Source organism: Aotus nancymaae, unplaced genomic scaffold (assembly GCF_030222135.1).
Source record: "Aotus nancymaae isolate 86718 unplaced genomic scaffold, 86718_ANA_hifiasm-v0.15.2.pri h1tg000053l, whole genome shotgun sequence".
NCBI lineage: Eukaryota > Metazoa > Chordata > Mammalia > Primates > Aotidae > Aotus > Aotus nancymaae.
The window spans coordinates 12,223,894-12,247,764 of NW_026988467.1; the positions used below are offsets into that span (position 1 = coordinate 12,223,894).

Sequence of the window (23,871 nt, forward strand, 5' to 3'; positions counted from 1 at the left end):
GCTATCAGCAATTCTTTTCTTGTGGGTGGATGGCCCGAGGTCAGGAGTTCGAGACCAGCCTGGCCAACATAGTAAAACCCCATCTCCACTAAAAATACAAAAAATGATCTGGGCATGGTGGCACGTGCCCGTAATCCCAGCTACTCTGGAGGCTGAGTCAGAGAACCGCTTGAACCCGGGAGGTGGAGGTTGCAGTGAGCCAAGATCGCTCCATTGCACTTAAGCCTGAGCAACAAGAGTGAGACTCCATCTCAAAAAAGAAAAAAAAGACCTAACTTTAGTAGGTTACGTGTATTGAATGCTAACTCTGTGGCAGATGGTGTTCTAAGCGCTTTTACATGTACTTGCTCACTTAACTCTATGAGGGAGCAGTGTGATTGTTCTGTTTTACAGAGGAGGCAAATAAAGCCCCAGGAAGATAAGCAGCCTGCAAAAGGTCAGACAGGGAGGGCGGCGTTCTGTCTTAATCTCCACCTGCTTCCAGTCCCTGGCACCAGCAGTCAGCCAGTGAATGTGTAGACCAGGGAGGGTCACTGGTCAACTGGTTGGTTAGTTGAGTGATTAGCTAGTTGATCTAGAGGACCGGTCTCAAGTTAGCAGACCCACGTTCCTACCTCAGCTCAGCCACTTCCTAGTTGTGTGGCCTATTATGGAAATTACTTCCTTCCCATGTGCTGCCATTTTCCTTATTCATGCAATGGGCTTAAGAATTGCCTCACTTTGTAGGGTTTGTGTTGTGAATCAGAGGAGACAAACGCTTGCAAACATCTGGCACGTGGTAGATGCCTAATAAACGGTTGCTGCAATGCTGAGTTCTAGCTGTGAGTACAGCTTTGCTATCCAGTTCCGAACAAGAGACACCCGAGCTACCACCTGGACACCAGCTTGTAAGATGCGGGACATCCCCGGCTTGCTCCACAGCGGACGTCTGCACGCGCTCCAGGGAGCGGCACAGACAGGCCTGTGCGCCACATGTCAGTTTCCCGACTAGAGAAGCCGGCGCTCAGTCTCTCCACCAGGTACAAACCGAGTCACTTCCCACCCATCTGGAAGAACGGCATCTTCCTCCATGTGCCGCTGGCCCCAAAGCCTGCCGTTCTCTTGCCTAGGCTCAAGTGCAGTGGCATGATCTCGGCTCACTGCAAACTCCAACTCCCAAGTTCAAGCAAATCTCCTGCCTGAACCTCCTGAGCAGCTGGGATTACAGGTGCCCGCCACCACACCCGGCTAATTTTTGTACTTTTAGTAGAGATGGGGTTTCACCATATTGACCAGTCTGGTCTCGAACTCCTGACCTTGTGATCCGCCTGCCTCGGCCTCCCAAAGTGCTGGGATTACAGGTGTGAGCCACCGTGCCTGGTTTGTTTTTGTTTTCGCTTTTTTGAGAGAGAGTCTCCCTCTGTCACCCAGGCTGGAGTGCAGTGTCACGATCTCGGCTCACTGCAACCTCCACTCCCCTGGGTTCAAGTGATTCTCTCTCCTCAGGCTCCTGAATAGCTGGGACTACAGGCACGCACTACATGCTCAGCTAATGTTTTGTATTTTTAGCAGAGATGGGGTTTCACCATATTGGCCAGGCTGGTCTCAAACCCCTGGCCTCAAATGATCCACCCGCCTCTGCCTCCCAAAATGCTGGTATAAGAGGTGTGACCCACCGTGCCCAACCAAGAAATGCACTTGGAGTAGAAAAACTCCTGCTGGCTTGTCTTGTTGCCACCTGCAAATGACGCCCAGTCACAAAGGCCTGCACGGGAAAAAGGCCCCCCAGGCCTGTATCTTGCACATCCTCCCAAGGCCTCCTAACCAAACAGTAATGAGGATGAACCAAATACTTCATGCAAATAGTTCAGTAAAAATAACACAGCACGTGGATCCAGCTTGTTAATTGCCCAGCAGAACTTGGATGTGAAGAGTGGATAATTTCACAGTCCGTGTGATTGCCCTCGAAGCATGCCGGGTGTTTTCTTTCTCATCCTCTCTTACCTGAGCAGGGTGACCTTCCTAAAAATCACTTAGCGTTGCTTAAATGATTGTTAAAACTCGTTCTCATTCCTTGACTCAGTGGCGGGATGGGACAGGAGCTTGCCAGGTAGTGAGGGTAAGTTTGACACCCTGGGAATCGAGCTGACGCGTGGCTGTGAGTTGGGGACGCAGCCTCATGTGGAGTAGAAGGTCCAGAGTTCACTGTAAAGTTTGTTATTTTACTTTCCGTCCCATAAAAAGAAAATGTGTAAAAGGGGCACGTTGAGATGTTTTGTCACAAAACATATCAATGGAATTTTTTAGAAAAGCAAATGATCTGTTGAAATAAGCAAGTTAGTTTCAGGATTTAAAAAAACATTGTTTCACCGCCTTAGTATGGTCCCGTATTTTTCTAGAGAGCAAGCTGGCCGTCCTAGGTACTTAGATACTTATCACTGAAGGCGGTTAAAAAAACAAAACAAAACAAAACAAAACAACCCCAGGCTACACAGAAGATGTGGGTCAAATGATTGAATTTGGCAGCCCCTTCAGGAATTCTGCTGGGTCCACACCCCCTCCTCACCTTGTTCCCTAGGGCTGAGATTTACAAATGCTGAGATGAGTACACAGAGGCTTTTGCCCTGGAGGAGTGTTTTGTCACGGGGGGAAGAACAGCAGCATCGCAGCTCCTGGGAGTTTATTCGAAGTGCAGAATCGGGTCAGGGGCAAGTGGCTTATGCCTGTTAATCCTAGCACTTTGGGAGGCCGAGGTGGGTGGATCACTTGAGGTCAGGAGTTCGAGACCAGCCTGTGCAACATGATGAAACCCCATCTCTACCAAAAAATACAAAAACCATTAGCTGGGCATGGTGGTGCATGCTTGTAGTCCCAGCTACTTAGGAGGCTGAGGTGAGAAGATTGCTTGAACCCAGGAGATGGAGGTTGCAGTGAGCTGAGATTGCACCACCGCACTCCAGCCTGGGCAACCGAGTGAGACCCTGTCCCCTGCCCCACTCCCCACCCCCCCCACATACAAAGTGCAGAATCTCAGACCACACTCCAGACCTCCGGCATCAGTATCTGCATTTTAACAAGATCCGCCGAGATGACTGTGGTCAGCAGAGGTTGAGACGCCTTATGAGATGATGCCCGGAGACCCTCAGATGCCTAAGAGGGCCAATTGAGTTTGAAAAACCCTCAGGGTACAAAGACAGGCCATGATGACTCTGCCGGGGAGTGTCCTGAGCTGCTTCCGGAAAAAGGTGTCTTCTGAGCTGGGTTAAAAGGAAAGGAAAGAAGGGTTTCATGGAAATGGAAAGGAGAATATTCCCGGCAGGGGGTGGACAGTCAGGAAAGTCATAGAGCTGTTGAAGAGCATGATGGGAGATGGCAAATGGGGCCTCAGGAAAGGCAGTGGGAGGTGGATCCCTGCTCAGCTGTCTGTCACCCAAGTGGGCACCTTCCGGGCACCCTTCCTCCATCCCTTCTCGCCCTAGAGCCCATGTGCCCACGATGGAAAATCCCTGGCTCCCTGTTTCATTAGTGCCATGAGTGGGACTTTGCTATGCCAACTCAGACTGGGACTCCATGAGATAGGTCGTAGCCTCTGAGCACTAACTCTGTGCCAACATCGTGCTGGACGCTTCACCTACTTCATTTTGTTTATTCTTGAGGACAATCCAACAGCTGGTTCTAGAGAAGCTAAAGCGCAGAGCCATCAAGAGCATGCAGGCTCAGCAGCACAGGTGACTCATACCTGTAATCCCGGCACTTTGGAAGGCAGATGCAGGAGGATCACTTGAGGCCAGGAGTTCAAGACCAGCCTGGGCAACATAACAAGACCCCATCTGTACAAAAAACAAAAATAAGAAAAATTGGCTGGGCACGGTGGCTCACGCCTGTAACCCCAGCACTTTGGGAGGCCTAGGCAGGTGGATCATTTGAGGTTAGTTCAAGATCAGCCTGGCCAACATAGTGAAACCTCATCTCTACTAAAAATACAAAAATTAGTCATGCAGTAGTAGCACACGCTCGTAATTCCAGCTCCTCAGGAGGCTGAGGCAGGAGAATCGCTTGAGCCTAGGAGGCGGAGGCTGCGATGAGCTGAGATTGCGCCACTGCACTCCAGTCTGTCCAACAGCGTGAAACGTTGTCGAAAGAAAGAAGAAAAGAGAGAGAGAAGGAAGGAAGGAGGGAAGGAGGGAGGGAGGGAAAAATTAGCTGAGTGTAGAGGCATGTGCCTGTGGGCCAAGCTACTCAGGAAGGTGAGGTGGGAGGATTGTTTGAGGCTGGGCAGTTGAGGCTGCAGTGAGCCCTATTTGTGCCACTCCTTTCCAGCCTGGGTGACAGAGACCAGACCCTGGCTCAGAAAGAGGACGTGGGGCCGGGCATGGTGGCTCATGGCTGTAAACCCAGCACTTTGGGAGGCCAAGGCGGGCAGATCACCTGAGGTCAGGAGTTCAAGACCAGCCTGGCCAAAATGTTAAAACCCCCATCTCTACTAAACATACAAAAATTAGCTGGGCGTGGTAGTGGGCACCTGTAGTCCCAGCTGCTTGGGAGGCTGAGGCAGGAGAATCGCTTGAACCGGGGAGGCAGAGGTTGCAGTGAGCCAAGATCATGCCACTGCACTCCAGCCTGGGCAACAAGAGCAAAATTTCATCTCAAAACAACAACAACAACAAAAATCCCAGCATGTGGACTGGAGCCAGACCACCTGGTCCAGATCCCATCAGCATCTCAACAGCGGTGTCCCTGGGAAAGTTCAAGGGGGTTTTCCTACCCATATCTTGAAGTTTCCTCTTCCATAAAAAGGACATAAAACTAACAGTATATATTTTTATAGATCTGCATTAATGACTGAATATCTCACATAGAGTTTGGCGGCACGTGGTAAGCTCTATACGTGAGAGTTGTTATTACTCTTATTCATCCCCATTGAACAGATGAGGAAAGTGGGGCTCTGAGCTTTAAGTGACTTCTTCAAGCTCCCACAGTTAATTATACTCTACTCTCTTGGCAAGGATCCCCATGGCCTCTGCCTTCTCTCTCCCACTTAGCCTGACTTAGAGACCCCTTAAGTGTGCTGCAATCTCCCCCTCTGACATCAGGCCCCTCTGCCTCCCACCAGTTTCCTCCCACCTAACTCATAACGTCTCGTCTTGGCTATGCACCTAACTGAGTCTGTTACTCCTCCAGAATCAGGCCGTTTCCTCTGCTCACAGTGCCCACCTCCTCACCTCTGCTGATCTAGATTGCGCCTTTCCAGGGCCAAATAACACTCCTGCCCTCGAGACTCTGCAATGCACCCCAGAGTGCCCCCTCTTCAACTGGCCACCTCCAGAGCACCTGGAGGGCCAGGTCCATGTTTGGGATATCAGGACTGTCCCCCATCTTTCCAACCACAGTACTTCGTATGCAGTTGGTGCTTTAATAAATGCATGACGGCCAGGCTTGATGGCTTACGCCTGTTTAACTAGCACTTTGGGAAGCCGAGGCAGGCGGATCAACTGAGCTCAGGAGTTCAGGAGTTTGAGACCATCCTGAACAACACGGCGAAACCCGTTCTCTACTAAAAGTACAAAAGTTAGCCGGGCGTGGTGGCGTGTGCTTGTAATCCCAGCTACTCAGGAGGCTGAGACCAGAGAATCACTTGAGTCTGGGAGGTGGAAGTTGCAGTGAGCCGAGATTGCACTGGCGCTCCCACTTGGGGTGACAGAGTAAGATCTTGTCTCAAATAAATAAATAAATGAATAAATGCATGATTAATGAGTGTCTGGTCCTGCCCTAATTCCAACCAATTAGCCCCTGGCTCTCCAGAAGGTTCTGGGATATCTGTGGCCTGTGGATGTCCTGTCCGGCTGCTCCTCTCCTCCTAACATTCATTCCTGACCTTCAGCTATGAGTAGCCATCCTGAGATCTGCTTTCCCAGGAGTGCCATCGAGTGAGCACTCCAGGTCCATCACAACGACAGCAAAGGACCTGATGTGCAGGCTGGGCCTTTCCCGATGTGGGTGCCCACGAACCCCTCCCTCTCAGGACCTGGTTCCTGGCCTGGGCTTGGTGTCTTGATTCAGTCCAGGGTTTCTCCACCTCAGCCCTGCTGACATTGGCACCAGATCATTCTTTGCTGTAGGAGGTCTTTCTGTGCACCCACTAGATGCCAGGAGCACTCCCCACCTCCCCAGTGTGACCAACAAAATGTCTCCAGATGTGCCAGATGTTTCCTAGGCATGGGGAGCAAAACGGCCCCCTGGTTGCGAACCACTGCTATCTGGAGTTTTGCCCAGGATAACCCGGAAGAGCAAGGCCGTGGCTTCAGCACAGAGAAGCTGAAGAAGAGGGCTCAAACCTGCATCCCCAAACCTGCATCCAAGAGTCCCAGAAACAGCGAAAACAGCCGGCATACTGAGCAAGAGGGGCATACCTAGCTCCCGCCACTTATGGCCAGGCAGAGATTGTGGTCCAGCTTCTGGCAGATCCCGAGACTTTCAAGAAAAGCCAGAAATCCTATCATTTATGTGAAATGGAAGATTCTTAAATGTTGGCAACTAATGTGAATTGTTTAAAAAAACCCTGTGCGAAAAACAAAATATGTCTGTGAGCCAAATGTGGGCCACTGGCTGCCAGTTTTGCAACCTTTTCTACAGACTGAGCTTCCATCCCAGAGGCTCGGGCAGCTCACACCCGTCCTGAGCCCACACGGCGCAGCGGTGTGAATCTTAGGCACCATGAACAAGCCCCATGCCAGGCCTCTGAACCAGACAGACAGACATTCCCTGCCCATGTGGACCACTTCAAGTCCCTTCTGAGGTCCCATGCCAAGAAGTTAAAGCTTCTACTTTTTTTTTTTTTTTGAGATGGAGTCTTGCTCTGTCGCCAGGCTGGAGTGCAGCGGTGCAGTCTCAGCTCACTGCAACCTCTGCCCCCTGGGTTCAAGCGATTCTTCCGCCTCAGCCTCCCAAGTAGCTGGGACCACAGGCGCATGCCACCACGCCCATCTAATTTTTGTATTTTTAGTAGAGACGGGATTTCACCACGTTGGCCAGGATGGTCTCGATCTCTTGACCTCGCGATCTGCCCACCTCGGCCTCCCAAAGTGCTGGGATTACAGGCGTGAGCCACCGCACCCGGCTGAGAAGTTAAAGGTTCTAAATTGCAAGGAAAGCACCCCAGGACAGAGGTCAGGAACCCTGAACCCTTGCCCAGATCTGGTACTGATTTACTGTGGGTCTAAGCAATCACGTTCCCTCTCCGGGCTTCAGTTTCTCCCTCTGTTGAATGTCTGTCAAAACAGAAGTGAGATTGAATTCGTGCCCTCCATGTCCCTGGGACTTGAACGAGCACTTCCTGTTGGCAGTGCAGAGACCCAGCTAGCTTGCCCAGTGCCTACGGGCATCCTTGTCCTTAGACTGACCTGGGCGGGGAAACACTGGCTCCACCGAGCAGCTCCAGCATCCTGCATTTCCAAGTGGAGAGTCTGGGTCCTCTCCGATGGACTCTTCCTCTGTGTAATGAGGTTATTAGGTGCCAGAGGCTGCTTCAGGTGTGGAACCCACACCCTGTCACTGGGAAGCACAGCCGTGGCCCCTGCTGGTGCTGATGGAGCAGCTCTGGAGCAGTTCCCTGGCTAGGAGGTGCCCAGGGCCACAGGATGGCTCAGATGGGCAAGCCTGCACCTGGCTGGTCTGGAATCCCTAGGACACTTTCCCAGTGGGCTCTGCAGCTGGGAGGAGCCGTGCTGGAGCTGATAGGAGCAGAAGGGGTCTGGAAGATTGTTCTATCCAAGACCCTAATTTATACATAGGAAAACTGAGGCCATGAAAGTGAAAAGTGTCGGCCAGGCACAGTGGCTCAGGCCTGTAATCCCAGCACTTTGGGAGACCAAGGCAGGTGGATCACCTGAGGTCAGGAGTTTGAAACCAGCCTGACCAACGCGGTGAAGTCCTATCTCTACTAAAAATACAAAAAATAACTAGGTGTGGTGGTGGGCGCCTGTAATCCCAGCTACTCGGGAGGCTGAGGCAGGAGGATCACTTGAACCCAAAGGCAGAGGTTGCAGATCGCACCACTGCACTCCAGCCTGGGAGACAAAGGGAGACTCTGTCTCAAAAGACAGAAAGAAAGAAAAAGAAAGAAAGAAAAGAGAGAGAGAAAGAAAGAAAGAAAGAAAAAGAAAGAAAGGATCTTCCCTGGGCCACCTAGCCCACAGAACAAGCACCCATATCTCCTGGCTCCCTGTCCAGTGCTCTTTCTAACCTGCCACATTGGAGTCTCCCAGGAGTGGGCACTGGTGAGATGTACCTGACAGAGAGCTGGATAAGCACTGACTTTACCTTTCACTAATTGTGCCTGGAGCAGCCAGGCAGGTCACGTACCTGGGTGAGGTAGCCAGAGCTAAGCAGGCAAGGAGCAGAGGGGACCTACCAGAGTGGGGGTGAGAGGACGCACTGTCACCATGCGGGATGAAATGGGGGTTTGATAATACCTCCTTCCCACCTCAGCCTCCTGAGTAGCTGGAATTACGGCTGCACGCCACCACGCCCGGCTGATTTTCGTGTTTTTTGTAGAGACAGGGTTTCACCATGTTGTCCAGGCTGGTCTCCAACTCCTGGGCTCAAGCGATCCTCCTGCCTTGGCCTCCCAAAGTGCTGGGATTACAGATGTGAACCACCATGCACAGCGTAATTTTTTCAAAAAGGCCAGGTGAAAGCTAAAAATCTAAAGTTTTTGGTGTAAGTTATCCTAATGTTAACATGTTGGCATCCAGTTAAAAATTTTTTTTTTTACTAGAGTACTTAAAAAAAAAAAACCACATTCACAGGCCAGATGGAGCTCCACGGCCACCTGCTGCCCTCTTTCACCCTCGGTTTACTCCGTTTTCAAATGGGTATAACAGTGCCTTCTCTCACAGGGCAGGTGGGGGATGAAGCGAGCTGACGCCAGTCATACTGACTGGCCCACAGGAAATGCTAGCTACTGCTCTTTACTAAGACCTGAGATGCTTGGCAAAGTGGGGAGGGCTGGAGTGACGGAAGGAGCTTGTTAAGGTTGGCACGGGAAAATGGGAGGCCCTGAGCCTCCCAGAAGACTTGAGAATCTTCTGGAGTGTGTGCTTGTGGTGTGCCTGGCACTGTGGGCATAGAGCAGGTTTAAACCGCTGCCCGTGCCTTGCATTTCAGGGAGAGTTGGGATTCGGCCCGCCCCGCCGCCCTTGGGGCTGTACTTTATCCCAGGAATCCCTGAGTACCCCTCTACAGGGCCCCTGATCTGGGAGAAACATTCCACTCCCAAAGGTCAAGTCTTTAAAAGCTAAAAGAAGGCAGCGCCTTTCACATTTACCCAAACACATGTTGCTTGTTTGTTTTAATGAGAAACTTCAGGGGGAAGATGCCAGTCCTTCCTACGTATCTGTTCAACAAATCTGCCTCCTGAAACCGGTTCCAAAGATATTTAAATAACAATCCTGGGGAAAGAAGAATTTAGAACAAATTCTAATTAGTCCCATTGGGACGAGGGGCTATTGCAGATTTCTGCCCTGAAAACCCAGAGACCAGGGCTAAGGTGACTTTCTGATGTCCAGAGTCCAGAACTCTCTGCCTTGCTGTCTGGGCTTGGCCCATGCTGGGGCTCCTGAGGGCAAAGTAAGGCCCGTTCCCAACCTTGCTGAGGGTCCTTGCAGCCCCCAAAGCCCCTAATCTGCTTGTACAGTGGTGACAGCGGCCCTGTGTGCTCTGCCTTGAGTTGGAGAAGCCGGGAGTCGCTCTGGCTGACGTGCCCGCGTTCTGGTGGGCGGGTAGGCAGGCAGGCAAAGCCCATGATTATGGGGAAAGCAGCCGCAGGCGTGTGCGGACAGGCCTCCCGGAGCCTAGGCAGGTGGCCTGCTGACGAGGGAGGCCTCTGCATTTGGACCTTGGGTACAGAAAACCGTCAGGATGGAGGACGGGGTGTGATGTCATTCCAACGCCACAGCCACTGAAAACACGACCTTGCCACGCTCCACTGCCTCCTTCCTCCCCACTCAGAGGGCATGAAGACCCAGCAGCCCTTCCAGGCAGGGCAGGGGCCCTCAGCTGTGGCAGCAACAGGGTCCCCTGGAGGGCTGTGCCAACAGATGGTTAGGCCTCGCCTCCTGGGTTTCTAATGCAGAGGTCTGGGGGAGGGCCAAGAATTTGCATTTCTCCTCCGTGCTCAGGAGAGCCGCTGCTGCAGCCGATCAGGACCCACACTTTGAAGCTGCTGCCCTAGGCTTTACCTGGGTTAGTTCCCCTGGCCCTCGATTTGCTGTACGCCCTGGGGAACGTCTGCCTCTCTGGGCTTTGTTTTTCTCACCTACCAACAGGAGAAAAGCCAGCTTTGTCTTTGAGCAGCTAAAACCAGCTCCATGTTGGGATGCCAAATTACTGTTTGCAGGAAGCACAGAGATCTTCCCAGGAAAGGCCCAGGCACGACTGCACAGGGGTTCTTACTCTATGTTCCGACTTCCTCGTAGCCACTGTGGGAGATGAGTCTCTCTAGGAGAGATGGGCACTTTAAGCCTTAAAGGGCCAGGCCAGGCCAGCATCCTTGGACCTCACCGCTGACCCAGCAAGAATCTGGAAGTGGTTCCCCAGCCTGGTCTTTGAGATCATTTTGTTGCCTTCAAGAATGGCAGGCTGGGGCTCCATCACCATCCCATCGATAATGGCATAATGGTTAAGAGAACAGGTTCTGGAGCCAGAACTTTCTGAGTTTGAGTCCTGGCTCCACTTTATACTAGCTGTGTGACCTGGGGCAACCTGCTTAACCTCTCTGAACCTTGGATCCCTCATTGATAAAATGAGGATGGTAATAGTACTTATCTAGTTGTTCTGGGGATGAAAATGAGCTAATAAGTGTAAAATGCTCTGTCTACTATTAATAGATGAGCTAATATGTGTAAAATACTCCATCTACTATTAATAGATGAGCTAATATGTGTAAAATGCTCTATCTGCTATTAATAGCTCTTAACAATAATGATCATATACCTGTGCATTGATTAATTAAATGGTAACTTTTAAGTAAGGCATCTCCAGCAGAGTGCCTGGCATAGAGTCGGCAGTGCTCAGTAAACAGTAACTGTTATTCTTTTCTTGGGCCCCTCGCTGGCCCCTGGCCCTCTGTGTCTCTCAAATCCCACAGAGGAAGTGGAGACACAGGGTCTGAAAACTGCGGTGGTGAACACGGTGCCAAGATTCCCAGAGCCAAGGGCCCCAGTTGGGGAAGTAGTTCCACTAGTAGCCACCGGAGGCAGCAGAGGACACATCCTGCCCCGGGCGCTGCTGCGGGTTCCCTATGAGTCCCCCCTCTTTATGAAGAATGAGGCGGTGACTGTTCCCCCCTGCCCACAGGCACGCATTCTCCATAACCCCTGATGTGGGAGGCAGTTCCGCAGAGAACACCGCTCACTTACAGTCAGACTCCGAACGCTGCATTTTCCAGCGGCATCACCTTGGATAAGTCCTTTGTCTCCTGAAACCTCTGTTTTCTCAGCTGGAACCTGGGGATAGGGTGGTTTGGTGGGTTGAATGAGCTGGAAAGCACGGTCCCCGGACTGAGGTGAGTGCTCAGTAAATGACACCTATTCCCAAGGCAGCACCATGGCTATGAGTATGGACCCTGCCGCCAGACTTTGCGGGCTTTAGTCCTGCTTCCATCACTTACTGGCTGTGTGACTTTGGGTAAGTGATGTGACCTCTCTGTGTCTGTTTCCTCATCTGTAAAGTGGGGATGATAATAATAGTACACTTACCTTTCTGGGTTGTTAGGAAAATTAAATTAATATGTAAAATTCTTAGAACAGTGCCCGGCACATGGCACATAGTAAGGTTTGCCATTATTATTACTAGCAGTAGTAGCATTTTCACGGTTTTTTTTTTTTTTTTTTTTTTTTTTGACATAGTCTTGCTCTTTTGCCCAGGCTGGAGTGCAATAGCATGATCTCAGCATACTGCAGCCTCTGCCTCCCGGGTTCCAGCGATTCTCCAGCCTCAGCCTCCCAAGTAGCTGGGATTACAGGTGCCCACCACCACATCCAGCTCATTTTTGTATTTTTAGTAGAGACTAGGTTTCACCATGTTGGCCAGGCTGGTCTTGAACTCCTGACCTCATGTGATCTACCTGCCTCAGCCTCCCAAAGTGCTGGGATTACAGACGTGAGCCACTGCACCCAGCCTATTCTTTTTATTCTGAATAAAAGGTAGAACATTTTAACTTTCTGTGGAAACTTTCCTACTTGAAGTGAACTCTTCAAAAAGGGACTTAGAAAAGGTGAGGTGTGGCCCCTGGAAGGAAGGACTTTATTCTTTTGTTACAATTATGAATCTAACTTGGGGCCCATTGTGGCGGCTCATACCTGTAATTCTAGTGCTTTGGGTGGCTACGGTAAGAGGACCACTTGAGGCCAGGAGTTCAAGGCAGCCTGGGCAACAGAGTGAGACCCCACCTCTACAAAAAAAATTAAAACTTAGCTGGGCATGGTAGTGGCCCACCTGTGGTCCTAGGTACTCGGGAGACTGAGGCTGAAGGATTACTTGAGCCCAGGAGTTGGAGGCTGCATTGAGCCTTCATCACACCACTGCATTCTAGGCTGGGTGACAGAGCAAGACTTTGTCTCCAAAAAAGAAAAATAATAATAATCTGGGGCTCTTGACAGTCCAACAGGCAGGGCATGAAGGCCAGCTGAGCTCTGTGAAATTGCTTTAATGGCCTGTTCTGCCTGAGGACTAGGCTAAGCTCTGCCTCTAGGAGAAGCCCTTTGCAAGGCCCTAAAGGAGATCAGATCTCTGCTAGGTCATTGGCGGTCCTGGGAAGACCATCAAAGGGTATCGGTGAGTCCATGACAGGCCCACAAAAGTCTCCAGCCTGGCCAGGACAGATGGCAGGATGGACCCCAAGTAAAATCCTCACCCCCCAAGGGCAAAGGTCTAAATAGGTTTGGGGAAAATCCCACTCTAATCCTTCCTTATGCACCTGAGTCCCAGAGTCCTGCTGGGATGGCCGAGGGAAGAAGAGGAGATCAGTGCCATCCCTGCCAGTGGCCTCGGCAACAAAGGCGGCCCAGGGGCTGCCAAAGGGCTTCGAAGTCACTTTGGAGTCCCCAGGAGTGGACTGAAGATGGCCGTCTCCATAGAGATAGCAGGGAGTGTGTCCTGCTCAGAAGCCATGGGCGTGTCACTCCGGCCTCCTCTGGGAATGTTTCACTAGCCCAGTTTTTGAGGATTTACCCTATGCTAGGCCCCGCGCAGAGCTTTACGTGCGCCTCATCTCCTGAAGGCCCCTGCCACAACCCGACAAGTGGTGACCACGATCATTTCCATTTTACGATGGAGAACCTGAGGATTCCAGGGATGGATTCATCTGCCCACAATCACACACTAGTGAGGGTGAGAGCCAGAATTTGAATCCTGGCTTCTCTGTTCTAGGGACTGTGTCACCAACCCCCTGGGTGGGCAGCTTCCAAGATGACTCCAATGATCCCAGAGCCTCCTGGTGTCCACCTCATTTTGTCTTCTCTCCTAGATTGTGGGTGAGATTCAGATGCACTTCTAGGGAACAGAATAGGGAGAAGGGGATGGGCTGTCCTGTCTGAGGTTAGGCTGCAAACAGACTGTGGCTTCCATCTTTCTTTTCTTTTCTTTTCTTTTTTTTGTTTTTTTGAGATGGAGTTACACTCTTGTTGCCCAGGCTGGAGTGCAGTGGTGCAATCTCAGCTCACTGCAACCTCCACCTCTCAGGTTCAAATGATTCTCCTGCCTCAGCCTCTCGAGTAGCTGGAACTACAGGCGTGTGCCACCACACCTGGCTCACTTCTGTATTTTTAGTAGAGACAGGGTTACATTATGTTGGACAGGCTGGTCTTGAACGCCTGACCTCAGGTGATCCGCCCACCTCGGACTCCCAAAGTGCTGGGATTACAGGTGTGAGCCACTGCACCTGGCCAGAGGCACTTTATGATCACACACAGCAAGGTGTCCTGACATTGTGGCTGAGGTCTTCATACCCTGGAAACTCTTGCCAGGGGTTACAAAACTATGGGGTGTTACAAAACTTTGCATCATCCTAGGAATCAAGAGTTACTGCTTTGTCTTAGCAAGAGGTATTTGGAGATAGTAACATGTGGGTTGGAATATCTCAGTAAAACATCTTCTACACATAGAAACATAACATTTGGTCAACGATGGATCAATTGCATATCTGATGGTGGTCATTTTAGGTTATGCTATATTTTCATGGTACTTTTTCTGTTGCGATCTGTTTAGATATACAAAAACTTACCATCGTGTTACAATTGCCTACAGTATTCAGTACAGTGACAAGTTCTACAGGAGCGATAGGCTATACCACATGGCCTAGGTATGTAGTAGCTATCCCATGTAGGTTTACGTAAGTACCCTCTACGATGTTTACACAATGACAAAATTGCCTACCGACGTATTTCCCAGAACGCCATTCTGCCTCTGTCCCTATCCCTGTCATTAAGCGATGCATGATTATTTTAAAATCACAGCCAAATGGGGGGAAATGGGGGTGAGATTTCAGTGGGCTCAAATATTCAACTTCAAGCAGACTCCAAGCATAATGGGGGCTGTTAATGTTTCTGGGTTTTGTTCCTTGTAGGCTTCTCCAGTGATCTAAAGGAAGTTCCCCTGGGAACGAGGGAACACTGTGAATGGGACCTGCACAGATGCCTGTGTCTGCAGCCTCTTTTGTGTTCTTGGGTGGCACCCTGTCCAGCCTGAGGTCAGGGTCACAGGGACCCTGTCTGGCCTCAGAGCCAGAACCAGAGCAGCCTCCCCACCCCCTCACTGCCCCTGTCCCCTCTGAAGTCACACTATGCTTCTGCTCTTTAAAATGAGTTGCCAGGAGGACTAGATGAGGACAGCTCCTGCTGTCTTTCCTGACCCCCAAATCCTCCCTTCCTGCTGCTCCACAGAGGCTGGACACAGTGTGACCTGAAGCAGGACACAGTGAGCCAAGCTGTCTCCAGCATCAATTCCCAGCATCCCCCAGGGGGCCTGGGAAGGTCTCCTGGGAGTAGAATTAGCTACAGAATTGGTAGGTCCCAATGTTCAGAAACAATTAAGAATTTCAAGACAATAACAGCAGAGCATTTACCTTCTGAGCACGGGGCCCAGTGTGACCACACAGGTCACATGCCCAGAAGCTGGGTCTGCATGGGGGTCTCCACTAAAACCCCCCTGGAGTTGTCATTTGTGTAGGACCTGCCCAAGACACTCAGGGCAGAACATGGGTTGGTGAGTTCTTGGCTGGCTCCAGGATCTCCTGTCGCAGAACTGAGCAGAAACATCTCCTGGGCCCAGGGCATCCTCACACACACACCTCACGGTATGTTTACTATACCTCCCCACCCAAGACAGATGGGTTTCTGCTAGGCTACTGACTGCCACTGTGGTCACAGACTTGCCAGCCAGCAGAATTGAGAGCAGGGACCGTGAGGGGCTACAGCTGAGTGAAGGGGGCATGGGAAGCCTGGGAACCTCCAGAAAAATGGGGAAGGTGGACCCCACTGCCATCTGTAGTCCTGGGCCTGAGTGTGCAACACACACACACACATTCACACAGAGCCACAGCCAAACTGCACGAAGAGTTGCAGAGGGAATTTCCCAGGGCTGTGGGCTTGCAAAGCAACTTGGATGTTTGAAAAGTGACTAGAAAGAGTGTGTGTGTTTCAAGAGGTTGCAGAGGGGACCAGCGACGGCAGCCCTGGTGGCCAGTGGGCCAGACAGAGCCTTTTAGATAATGCTGACTTTCTTCTTCCTCCGCCTCCTCTTCCTCCCTTTCCTTCTTCTTAAGTTTTAAAGAGTTGCTAATATTTCAAACTCAGATTTCACATAAAAATCCACCTCCCTAGTAGCTCTAGACAAACAAAAAAAGTAGAACATCTGGTAACACTAAGACGACATTCCTGCCTGACAGCAATCTGCAGCCTCCTCTACGGGGGCCGGTGGCCTCGTTCGCCACAGTCCCCGCCATCCTCATGTCTCTCTGACACCAAATCCGAGTGACAGGTGCTACATACTCATGCTTATGCTGGTTTTTGTTTGCTTCTTATTGGTTTGGTTTTTGTTTTTGTTTTTGTTTTAGACAGGGTCTCACTCTGTCGCCCAGGCTGCAGTGCGGTGGCACCATCTCGGCTATCTGCAGCCTCCCCCTCCCGGCTTTAAGTGATTCTCCTGCCTCAGGCTCCCGAGTAGTTGAGATTACAGGCATGGGCCACCACTCCTGGCTAATTTTTGTATTTTTAGTAGAGACGGGGTTTCACCGTGTTGGCCAGGCTGGTCTTGAACTCCTGACTTCAAGTGATCCACCCACCTTAGCTTCCCAAAATGCTGGGATTACCGGCATGAGCCACCACACCCGGCCAAGTGCTATTTTCTTCTTGTCATGGAGTTAAGAGGAAAGCACATGTCTGTATCCAAAGTATAGTTGATGTACTTCCAGAATTATGAGAAAGAGTATGTTTCTTTGTAGAAGTGAAAAGTCTTCCTAAGTGTTTAATATGCCAAGAGTGTTTAAGTCAAAATAATACCACCTAAATGCCCTTATGAAATAAACCACTGCAGCCCCTGCTCACCCCAGCTCACTCACTTATGTTCCCAGGTAGGTCCCTGAAGGTAACTCAGGCAGTCCTGGACCAGGTTTCTCCAGGATGCAGGGTCTAGCAAGGACGTTGATAGCTTCTCTGCCCTCGGGGGCTCAGAGTGATCATTCTTCTGTTCTGTCTGTTATCTCAGCAAAGGAGAGGAATTAGGGGATTCCCAGCATCTCCAGTCACTTGGTGTGGTGTCAGTTTCCTTCTTCCTGGAAAAGTGGTGTAGGGACTTTTCTTCCACTGCTGGGAGCATGCAGCACTTGGCATGCCACTCTGCCCTCCACTGGGCAATCAAAAGTGCCAGCTAGACAGGGCAGGGGTTCTAAGGCAGCCTCCGCAGCTGGGCCTTTTCCGTCATTGGGTAGGTGAGGATGCAGGGGCGGGTGGAAGCTGGGAAGGCCACGATGGTTGGTGGCCAGGCCACTGTGGTTGCCGAGAGCTAGGGCTTCTTACCCACAGCCAGGAAACTGCTCCTAAAAGGTTTTGTAGATTTGGGGGAAAGTAATTTGCTCCTCACAGCTTGTTGGAGAGCCATAGGCCGGTGACCTAGAAATTTGCACATCTCAGGCTGGGGCCAGTGGGAGCTCCAGGTTACAGAGCCAGGCCTGGGCAGGGTAGGGGTGCATCCATGCTGCCTGCAAGAGGAGGCTGGGGACTCCATGAGTGTGTGACTACTCACCTGGCTGTGTAGCCTCGGCTCCCGCGTGTCTATAACTTGGGGATACTGGACCTGCCTCCTGGGGCTGTCAGGAGATAATTAGTCTTTCTAAAGAGCATCGTAATCCACAGATCAAAGGGGGTTCAGAGCTGCACACTCACTTCACAGGAGCACTGCCAGCCTGAACACCTACTCCAGCGGGTGGCTTCGGCTGTGCAGACCCTCCAAGGTGCCATCTACTACAGGATTCGCCTGGCCTTCTCACTGTTCCCCCACCCACTCCCAGGGTCCAGGCTCTGGCCTCCCCTGGGAACTCCCTCACCTGCCAGTGGCTGCCATAGTTGGAGAGTTCCTAGGCAGCACTGATGATGGACAGTGGGGAACTACTACTGCCCTAACTCATAGATGGGGAAACTGAGGCTGGGGAAGTGAGGTGAAGTCGTAGGGCCTCCCACCAGATCTCAGCCCCTTGCGATCTCCCCCACCGAATGGTGCGTGCACGCAGCATTCCCTTCACTTAGAGGATCACACCAAAGGTGATCACACCCTTCACTTAGGCCGGCCACACCAAAGATGAGTGAAGGAAACGTCCCGGGACCACTCCCCTGCCCGCCCACTCTTTCTGACCTCTCCCAGCCGGCTCTGGGGACCTCGGCTTCTGGCAAGGCTGTCACAGGGTGTCAGGAGAGGAGGGAGACACAGCAAAGTGGGGGGGCCAGGCAGGGGCCAGGGGCCTTCAGAGACCGGGGCTCCAGTGGTTCCACGGCCGCCCGTGCGACACCGGCCATCTTTTTGACCCTCCGTGTCCCCAGGAATGACCGCTTCGGGGATGCACCGAGTGGCCAGGCCGGGCGCACAATGTGGCTACGCGGCGGCGCTCCCGGGGCACTCGGGCTAGTCTGGGCGCCGCGGCGGGGCGGGGGCGGGGGCGGGGCGGGGGCGGGGCGAACCTCCGCGAGCCTCCCGTCTCCAGCCCGGAAGGAGCGGGAGGAGGAGCCGCGGGACTGGGAGTCGTTCCCACGTGAGAGGCTCCGCGGCCGAATTCCTCGCGTGCTGCGGCCGCGGACCGCCCGGCGTCCGGCCGGCCAGAGAGCCCTGGTCCGGGGCGCCGGGGCGGCCGAGCGGGCGGCAGGGGCTGCGCTTGGCTGCGCCCCGATGCGGCAGTGACCCCTGGGGCTGTAAGCCCGACGCTCGCCGTCGGAGCCCCCCGCGCCGCCGCGGGCAGCGACCCCCGGGCACCCGGCATGCGGGCGGCCGACTCCGGCTCGTGGGAGCGCGTCCGCCAGCTGGCAGCACAGGGCGACCCGGCACCTTCCTGCGGAGCGGGGGCCGGGCCCGCGCGCCCCCCGGGACTTGCAGCCTGCGATCCGGGCGTGGACGCGGCGGGGCCCGGCGATCGGCCCCGTGCCGGGACGCCCCGGGTCCGAGCCGATGGCGACTGCAGCCAGCCGGGTAGGTGCGCGCGGGGCGGGGCGGGGCGGGAGGCGCGGACACAGGCCTGAGGGAGCCGCCGGGGCCGGGCGCGCGAGGGCGCTCGGAGCCGGGATCGGGAAGCCGCTGGTGGCAAAGTTCTCGCGGCGCGCAGAGCCCCGAGCCCCGGGCGGGTGCAGCGGGAGACGCGCGGGACGCGGAGTTAGTTCCTCGGCGTGGGGACCGCAGCTCGGGGGCTGCACCGGGAGGCCAGGACCGCGCCTGCAGGAGCCAGGCGATCCCGCGGCGCTTGGAGACCCAGCTCCGGGCTGGATCCCGCGTCTGCTGGGGGAAGCGTGGGAAGGGGGCCAGCCCCGCGCGAAGTTGGGTCGGCCCCCGGGGCCGCACCTGTGAGCCATCTGGCGGCCCCCGCGGAGTGCCGAGGGGAGCCCCCTTCACCGCCGCCCCTCCGAGGCGAAATTGATGCCTCGCATTTGCTAGGAGCCGGGAGATTGCTGCGTTTCTCATACACTTGAACTCCGAGTAATGCAGAAAGCAAAATTGCAGAGGTGGAGACACAAATGCAGTGATCTAATTGCGTATGGTTGGCTAATCCGCCCCAAGTGGAGAACAGCGTTTTACTGTTAAAGTGTTCCCAGTGGGTGTGCCCGATCCATCCCACTCAGGCCTCAGCTGTCTCCCATCCCCTTCCCCTTCCCCTTCCCCCTCCCCCCAGGTTAGGGCACTGGGATGGGAGACAGGAACCCCCCTGCATCGTCTTGACCGGAGGAGGAAGAAACCATAGAAGACGCAGGGCTTTTCTGAGAAGGGGCTGCCATCATCAGGTCCAAGTTCTGAGTACTTTTTCCGGGAAAAATGGGAGGGAAAGGCACAACATGATTAGTCCTTATTTATTGAACACGTACTGTGTTCTAGTAATTCACATGCAACATATCCTTAAAATCTTATCACAACGCTGGGAGGGAGGCTGTGTTACCTCGAGATAACACAGATGGGAACAGAAAAGCTCAGAGGTTAAGTGACTTGCCCAAGTTCCCAGAGTCCTAAGTCATGGTGTTGGAACTCCAAATTTTGTTCGTGGAAATCCAGAGCCTTAGCACCGTAATACCTCTCCCAGGCAGCAAGCTCACTAGCTGGGGAGCACACGGGCTTATTTACCTAATAATTATTTCTTTCTTGTAAGAAAAAAGCCAGCCACAAGGCCCCCTATTCCTGTTTTTCCTATGTTATCGTCCCCAGAAGATGGAACGCCGCCTCTGGATGTCAGGGCAGAGTATTCCTCTCTCCTGTGTAGGAGTTCTCCTTTTCCTACCTTCTCCCCAGTTACACGTAGCAGAGTCCAAGACAGGTTGATGTAAAACAGCGTAGATGCGAAAAGTAAGCAGATGGGAGAGCTTTGGCAAGTTGCTTCATCTTTTCAAGACTCAGTTTATCCATCTGTACAGTGGAAATAATAATGGTACCAACTAAAGATTTGTCATTCCAAAGATGGTGTCTGTAAAGCACCTTGCCTCATTCACGGTAAGTGCTTAATGCATATTACTCCTCAGCTCCTTCTGAGGTTACGTGCTTGCTAGATTACCCGTCAGTGCCCCACTGACTCAATTTTCCATTAGATGGTGGTGCTCTCTGCTCTGGCTCCACCCTCATGAACTATGTCAAGATGACTTTTGTCTTATCTGTAAAATGCTTCAGTGATCTGAGGCTGAGTGTTAGGTCAGTGGAAGCTGTTATTATGAAAACATGTGCAGGAGATGGCTGGGTGGAGATAAGGCTGGTTACTTTGTGTCTATATAGACTCCAGTTGTGTGTTCATAATAATATCCTAAAGACACGGTGTAGCCCAGGAATGCCTGTTTCCTAGGTCTAGGGGTGGGTGGTTGTTATTCCTGCAACCCTCATGTTGTGTCCATTTTAAAAGAGAGCGCATTGGAAACCTCTTTTCCTAATTTACAGATGACATCACTGGCATGAAACAAGATCAGACCAGCAGCTAAACCAGAAAGTTTTGAGTTTTCTCTACCCCACTGCCCTTCCCCCTTTCTGGTCTCTGGTTCTTAAAGACCAAGTCGAGTTTCTGAGAACTTCCATGATCGCCAGGCATTGAGGGAGGACAGCCTGCCATGAGAATGGTTTCAGAAACCGTGGGCTGTTACGAGGGGATTTCCTCTAGGAGGGAGATGGGAACTCTTTGGCCCAAAACTGCAAGCTGAACTTGTTGCTGAAATAAACATTTCACCCAGGCCGTGAGGTGACTGTTCTTCGAATCTCAGCGCTAGATCCCAAGTTGAATATGGTGCTCAGTTTAAGGAGCTGAAAGAGGTGCCCTGTTGGATGGGAGAGTGTGTGAATTGGCACTTTCAGAGATGTGGGGAAGGGGAAAGTTTGAGGGGGTGCTGGCCTGGTGGGATGGAGGCCTGAACACCTTCAATTGCTCAGGGAGAATGTCCTGAGGTCAGCAGGTGATGGCCCTGTAATGGTGACAGCTCTGGCCTCCAGGGCGGATGATCCAGGCACTGGAGCAGGAGGTGCAGACATAGGATGTTTGCACAATCCGTTCCTGCTTCTGCCTCGATGGTATTTTACTCTGAGATACTCCACAACTCAGTTTCCCCGTTGGCACCAAGGGAATAACTCCTTCTGAGGGGCAGATCATTCCAGAGCCCCCTCGGAATGAACCAGATCCTCACTGGAGTTTTTTAAGCTGAGAACAGGAATCCAGTTCTTCGATCTTTCATTGTCCATTCATCCGGTCACATTTCTTGAGCATCTGCTCCGGGCCAGGCACTGTTGTATCTGCCAGGGATATGGCAGCAGAGGAGATGACTGCAGCCCCGGTTTCCATGGAGCTTACATTCTGTGGGAGGAGATTTCCAGCAGGCAAATAGGCACAGGATATGTCCAGAGATGGTGTAAGAGTTATGCAGAAAAATAAAGCCGGGGAGAAGTTAGAATGATGGGAGCAGGCGCCGCTTTGTATTTAGGTAGGGTGGACAGAGCAGCACGTTCCAGAATGAAGTGAGGTGCTTGGGTGCTGAGTTTCAAATGCAAGAGGGTGTTGCTGATCAGCTAAAGGAACTAAGCCATGTTTTAAAAGGTGATGGGAAATTAGCATCTTTGTAGACAAGGCGCTCCATGGGTCTATAACTGAAGCCTCTGCACTCTAACCCTATTGCTCCATTTGGCATTTCTCTTTACCCTGAGCTCAGAAAGCCACGTGGCCTTATCTTGCCTCTCCACATCCTCTACCTTTTTAAAAATCTGTATTATTTTATTGTGATGATCATTTGTGCTCTTATCACTTCTTGCCCCTCCCTTTTAATGAAACCCGTGGTTGAGGAGACTGGGGCGCTTGCGTGTCTTTGTGTACTGGCTCTCAGCACTGTTCCCTCCCGGGAACCAGTTATGGTTTGAAACAAACATGATGCTTTGTCTTCATGGGCCCTCCCAGCAACCCCGTGGGGAGGTGCGGTTGCTAATCCCATCCACAGATGGGGAAACTGGTCCTTAGGAAAGTTCAGTCATTGTCTGAGGCCACACAGCCAGTGGGTGTCACAACCAGGAATTTATCCCAGACTGTAGACCTCAGAGCAGTGTGGAAAGACTTCATGTTGCTATAAAGAAAGTAGACTCACATTAAATCTGATCTCTTTTTGCTTTACATTTTTATCCTTTTTTTAAAAAAAAAAAAAGTTTGTCCTGTCCTTGGCACTCTTGGTTTTAAGCAACTCAAGCATTTGCTTATCTTTCTGCTGTTAGCAATTTCAGCGGGAGGTCAGCTCTCTGTGAGCCATTCTGAAAAGGACTTCTGCTGGGACTGGATGAGATGAAATCTCCACTGCTTGGAATTAAGAATGCTTTTAGGAAGCTGCCCACTAGGACCCATTGGTGGGTTTCGTGTGAGCCTACTTCTGCGAGCAGGGCTAGGGCAGAATGCAGGCAATGGAGGGCTTGGTTCTCCTGGACAAGCGGGGTGAAAGCCACTGCTGAGACCCATTTCCCTGGGGAGTCTCAACCTGTGACCCAGCACCCTCTACCCTCCAACCTGTGTGTGGTCCAGTGTGATGGACTGAACTTTACCCTTCTGCCAAGGCTGGTGGCACGCCATAGTGGCTACAGGGCACGGATTTTGGAATCAAACACACACTGGTTTGAATTTGTTAGCTCTGCTCCTTACTAGCTATATGCCCCTAAGCAAGTTATTTAACGTCCCGAGCCTCAGTTTACCCTTCTGTAAAATAGGAATCTTATTATCCACGTCAGAGTTGTTGGAAATCAGACAGGAATCTGTATGATTAGCATCATTTCTACCTGTGGGGTCCGATGCCACCCGTGCCGTAAGGGAGGAGGGGGAGTTCCTATTCCTCCAGATTCCAAAGGACTTGATGTGTTTGTGTTTAAAATATATAGAATACATTGCTTTTTTATTTTTGAAGTTTGAAATATTGGGATTTACTCAGACAGGTGACTCGAAGGGCTGCTAGCTGCATATTTGGCCTTCTGAGTCATCACGAAATCTCCATAATGGGCATGAAGCACCATTTATGTTCTTTGTAATATTCCAGTTGAATGAACTGGACGATTTGCCAGGACCCTCCAGCCATTCTGGAGGAAGAAGAGTTTGTTCATTTTTTAATCATCTCAAGAGGAAAACAGCACCCCTGGCTCTGGAGTTAGCCTCCCGCATCCATAACACGGCAAGCTCACAAAAATGGAATCTCAGCACATTTGCATGCAGCCAGATTTGAGCCCCAGCAGATAAGCACACCTAACATGTCATTAAAGACAGCTGAAGCCATCACCCTGGGGATCCCGTGTTTGCTGTGAGTCACTAAGGGCTGTAAACACTCCAGAGAGACAGGCATGGTTATAAGGGGTGTGCGGGCGTGGAGTTATTTTAATGGATTTACTCTCTGTGAGTGCGTCTTATGTTGTGGGTGCCAGATGAGTGCCTTTCAGGGAGAGGGAAGGTCAGGCTTGCCTTCTGTTCCCAAGGACAGCCTCTGTCTCCCTTGTGGCAGCCTCTGTGAAGGTGGGGACTCCAGGCTTTCTCTTGTCTGCTGTTTGGATGCCTTCAAGAGAGGCCAATTAGAGGACATAAATTGTGGCGATTCTCTGGAACTCTCATCAAATGGCATGAGCTCATCACGTGCTGCACCCAATTTGGAGGAAATTCACAGCCAG

At 52.0% G+C, this 23,871-nt stretch overlaps 1 protein-coding gene across 3 annotated transcripts in view; it reads left to right on the forward strand.

The window, feature by feature from the left end:
- Positions 1 to 23,871, forward strand: part of KAZN (kazrin, periplakin interacting protein) — a 1,270,084-nt gene that overhangs the window by 1,057,337 nt on the left and 188,876 nt on the right. Inside the window, exon 1 of one of the 3 annotated variants that reach the window (XM_064363330.1) lies at positions 18,290 to 18,708. The exons of 1 other annotated variant lie outside the window; for it this stretch is intronic. In XM_064363330.1, the coding sequence (XP_064219400.1) occupies positions 18,501 to 18,708 (208 nt within the window). In that variant the 5' untranslated portion in view covers positions 18,290 to 18,500. Of the gene's footprint in view, positions 1 to 18,289; positions 18,709 to 23,871 lie in introns of those variants that run through there. One more of the 3 variants, XM_064363329.1, reaches the window with a different exon arrangement.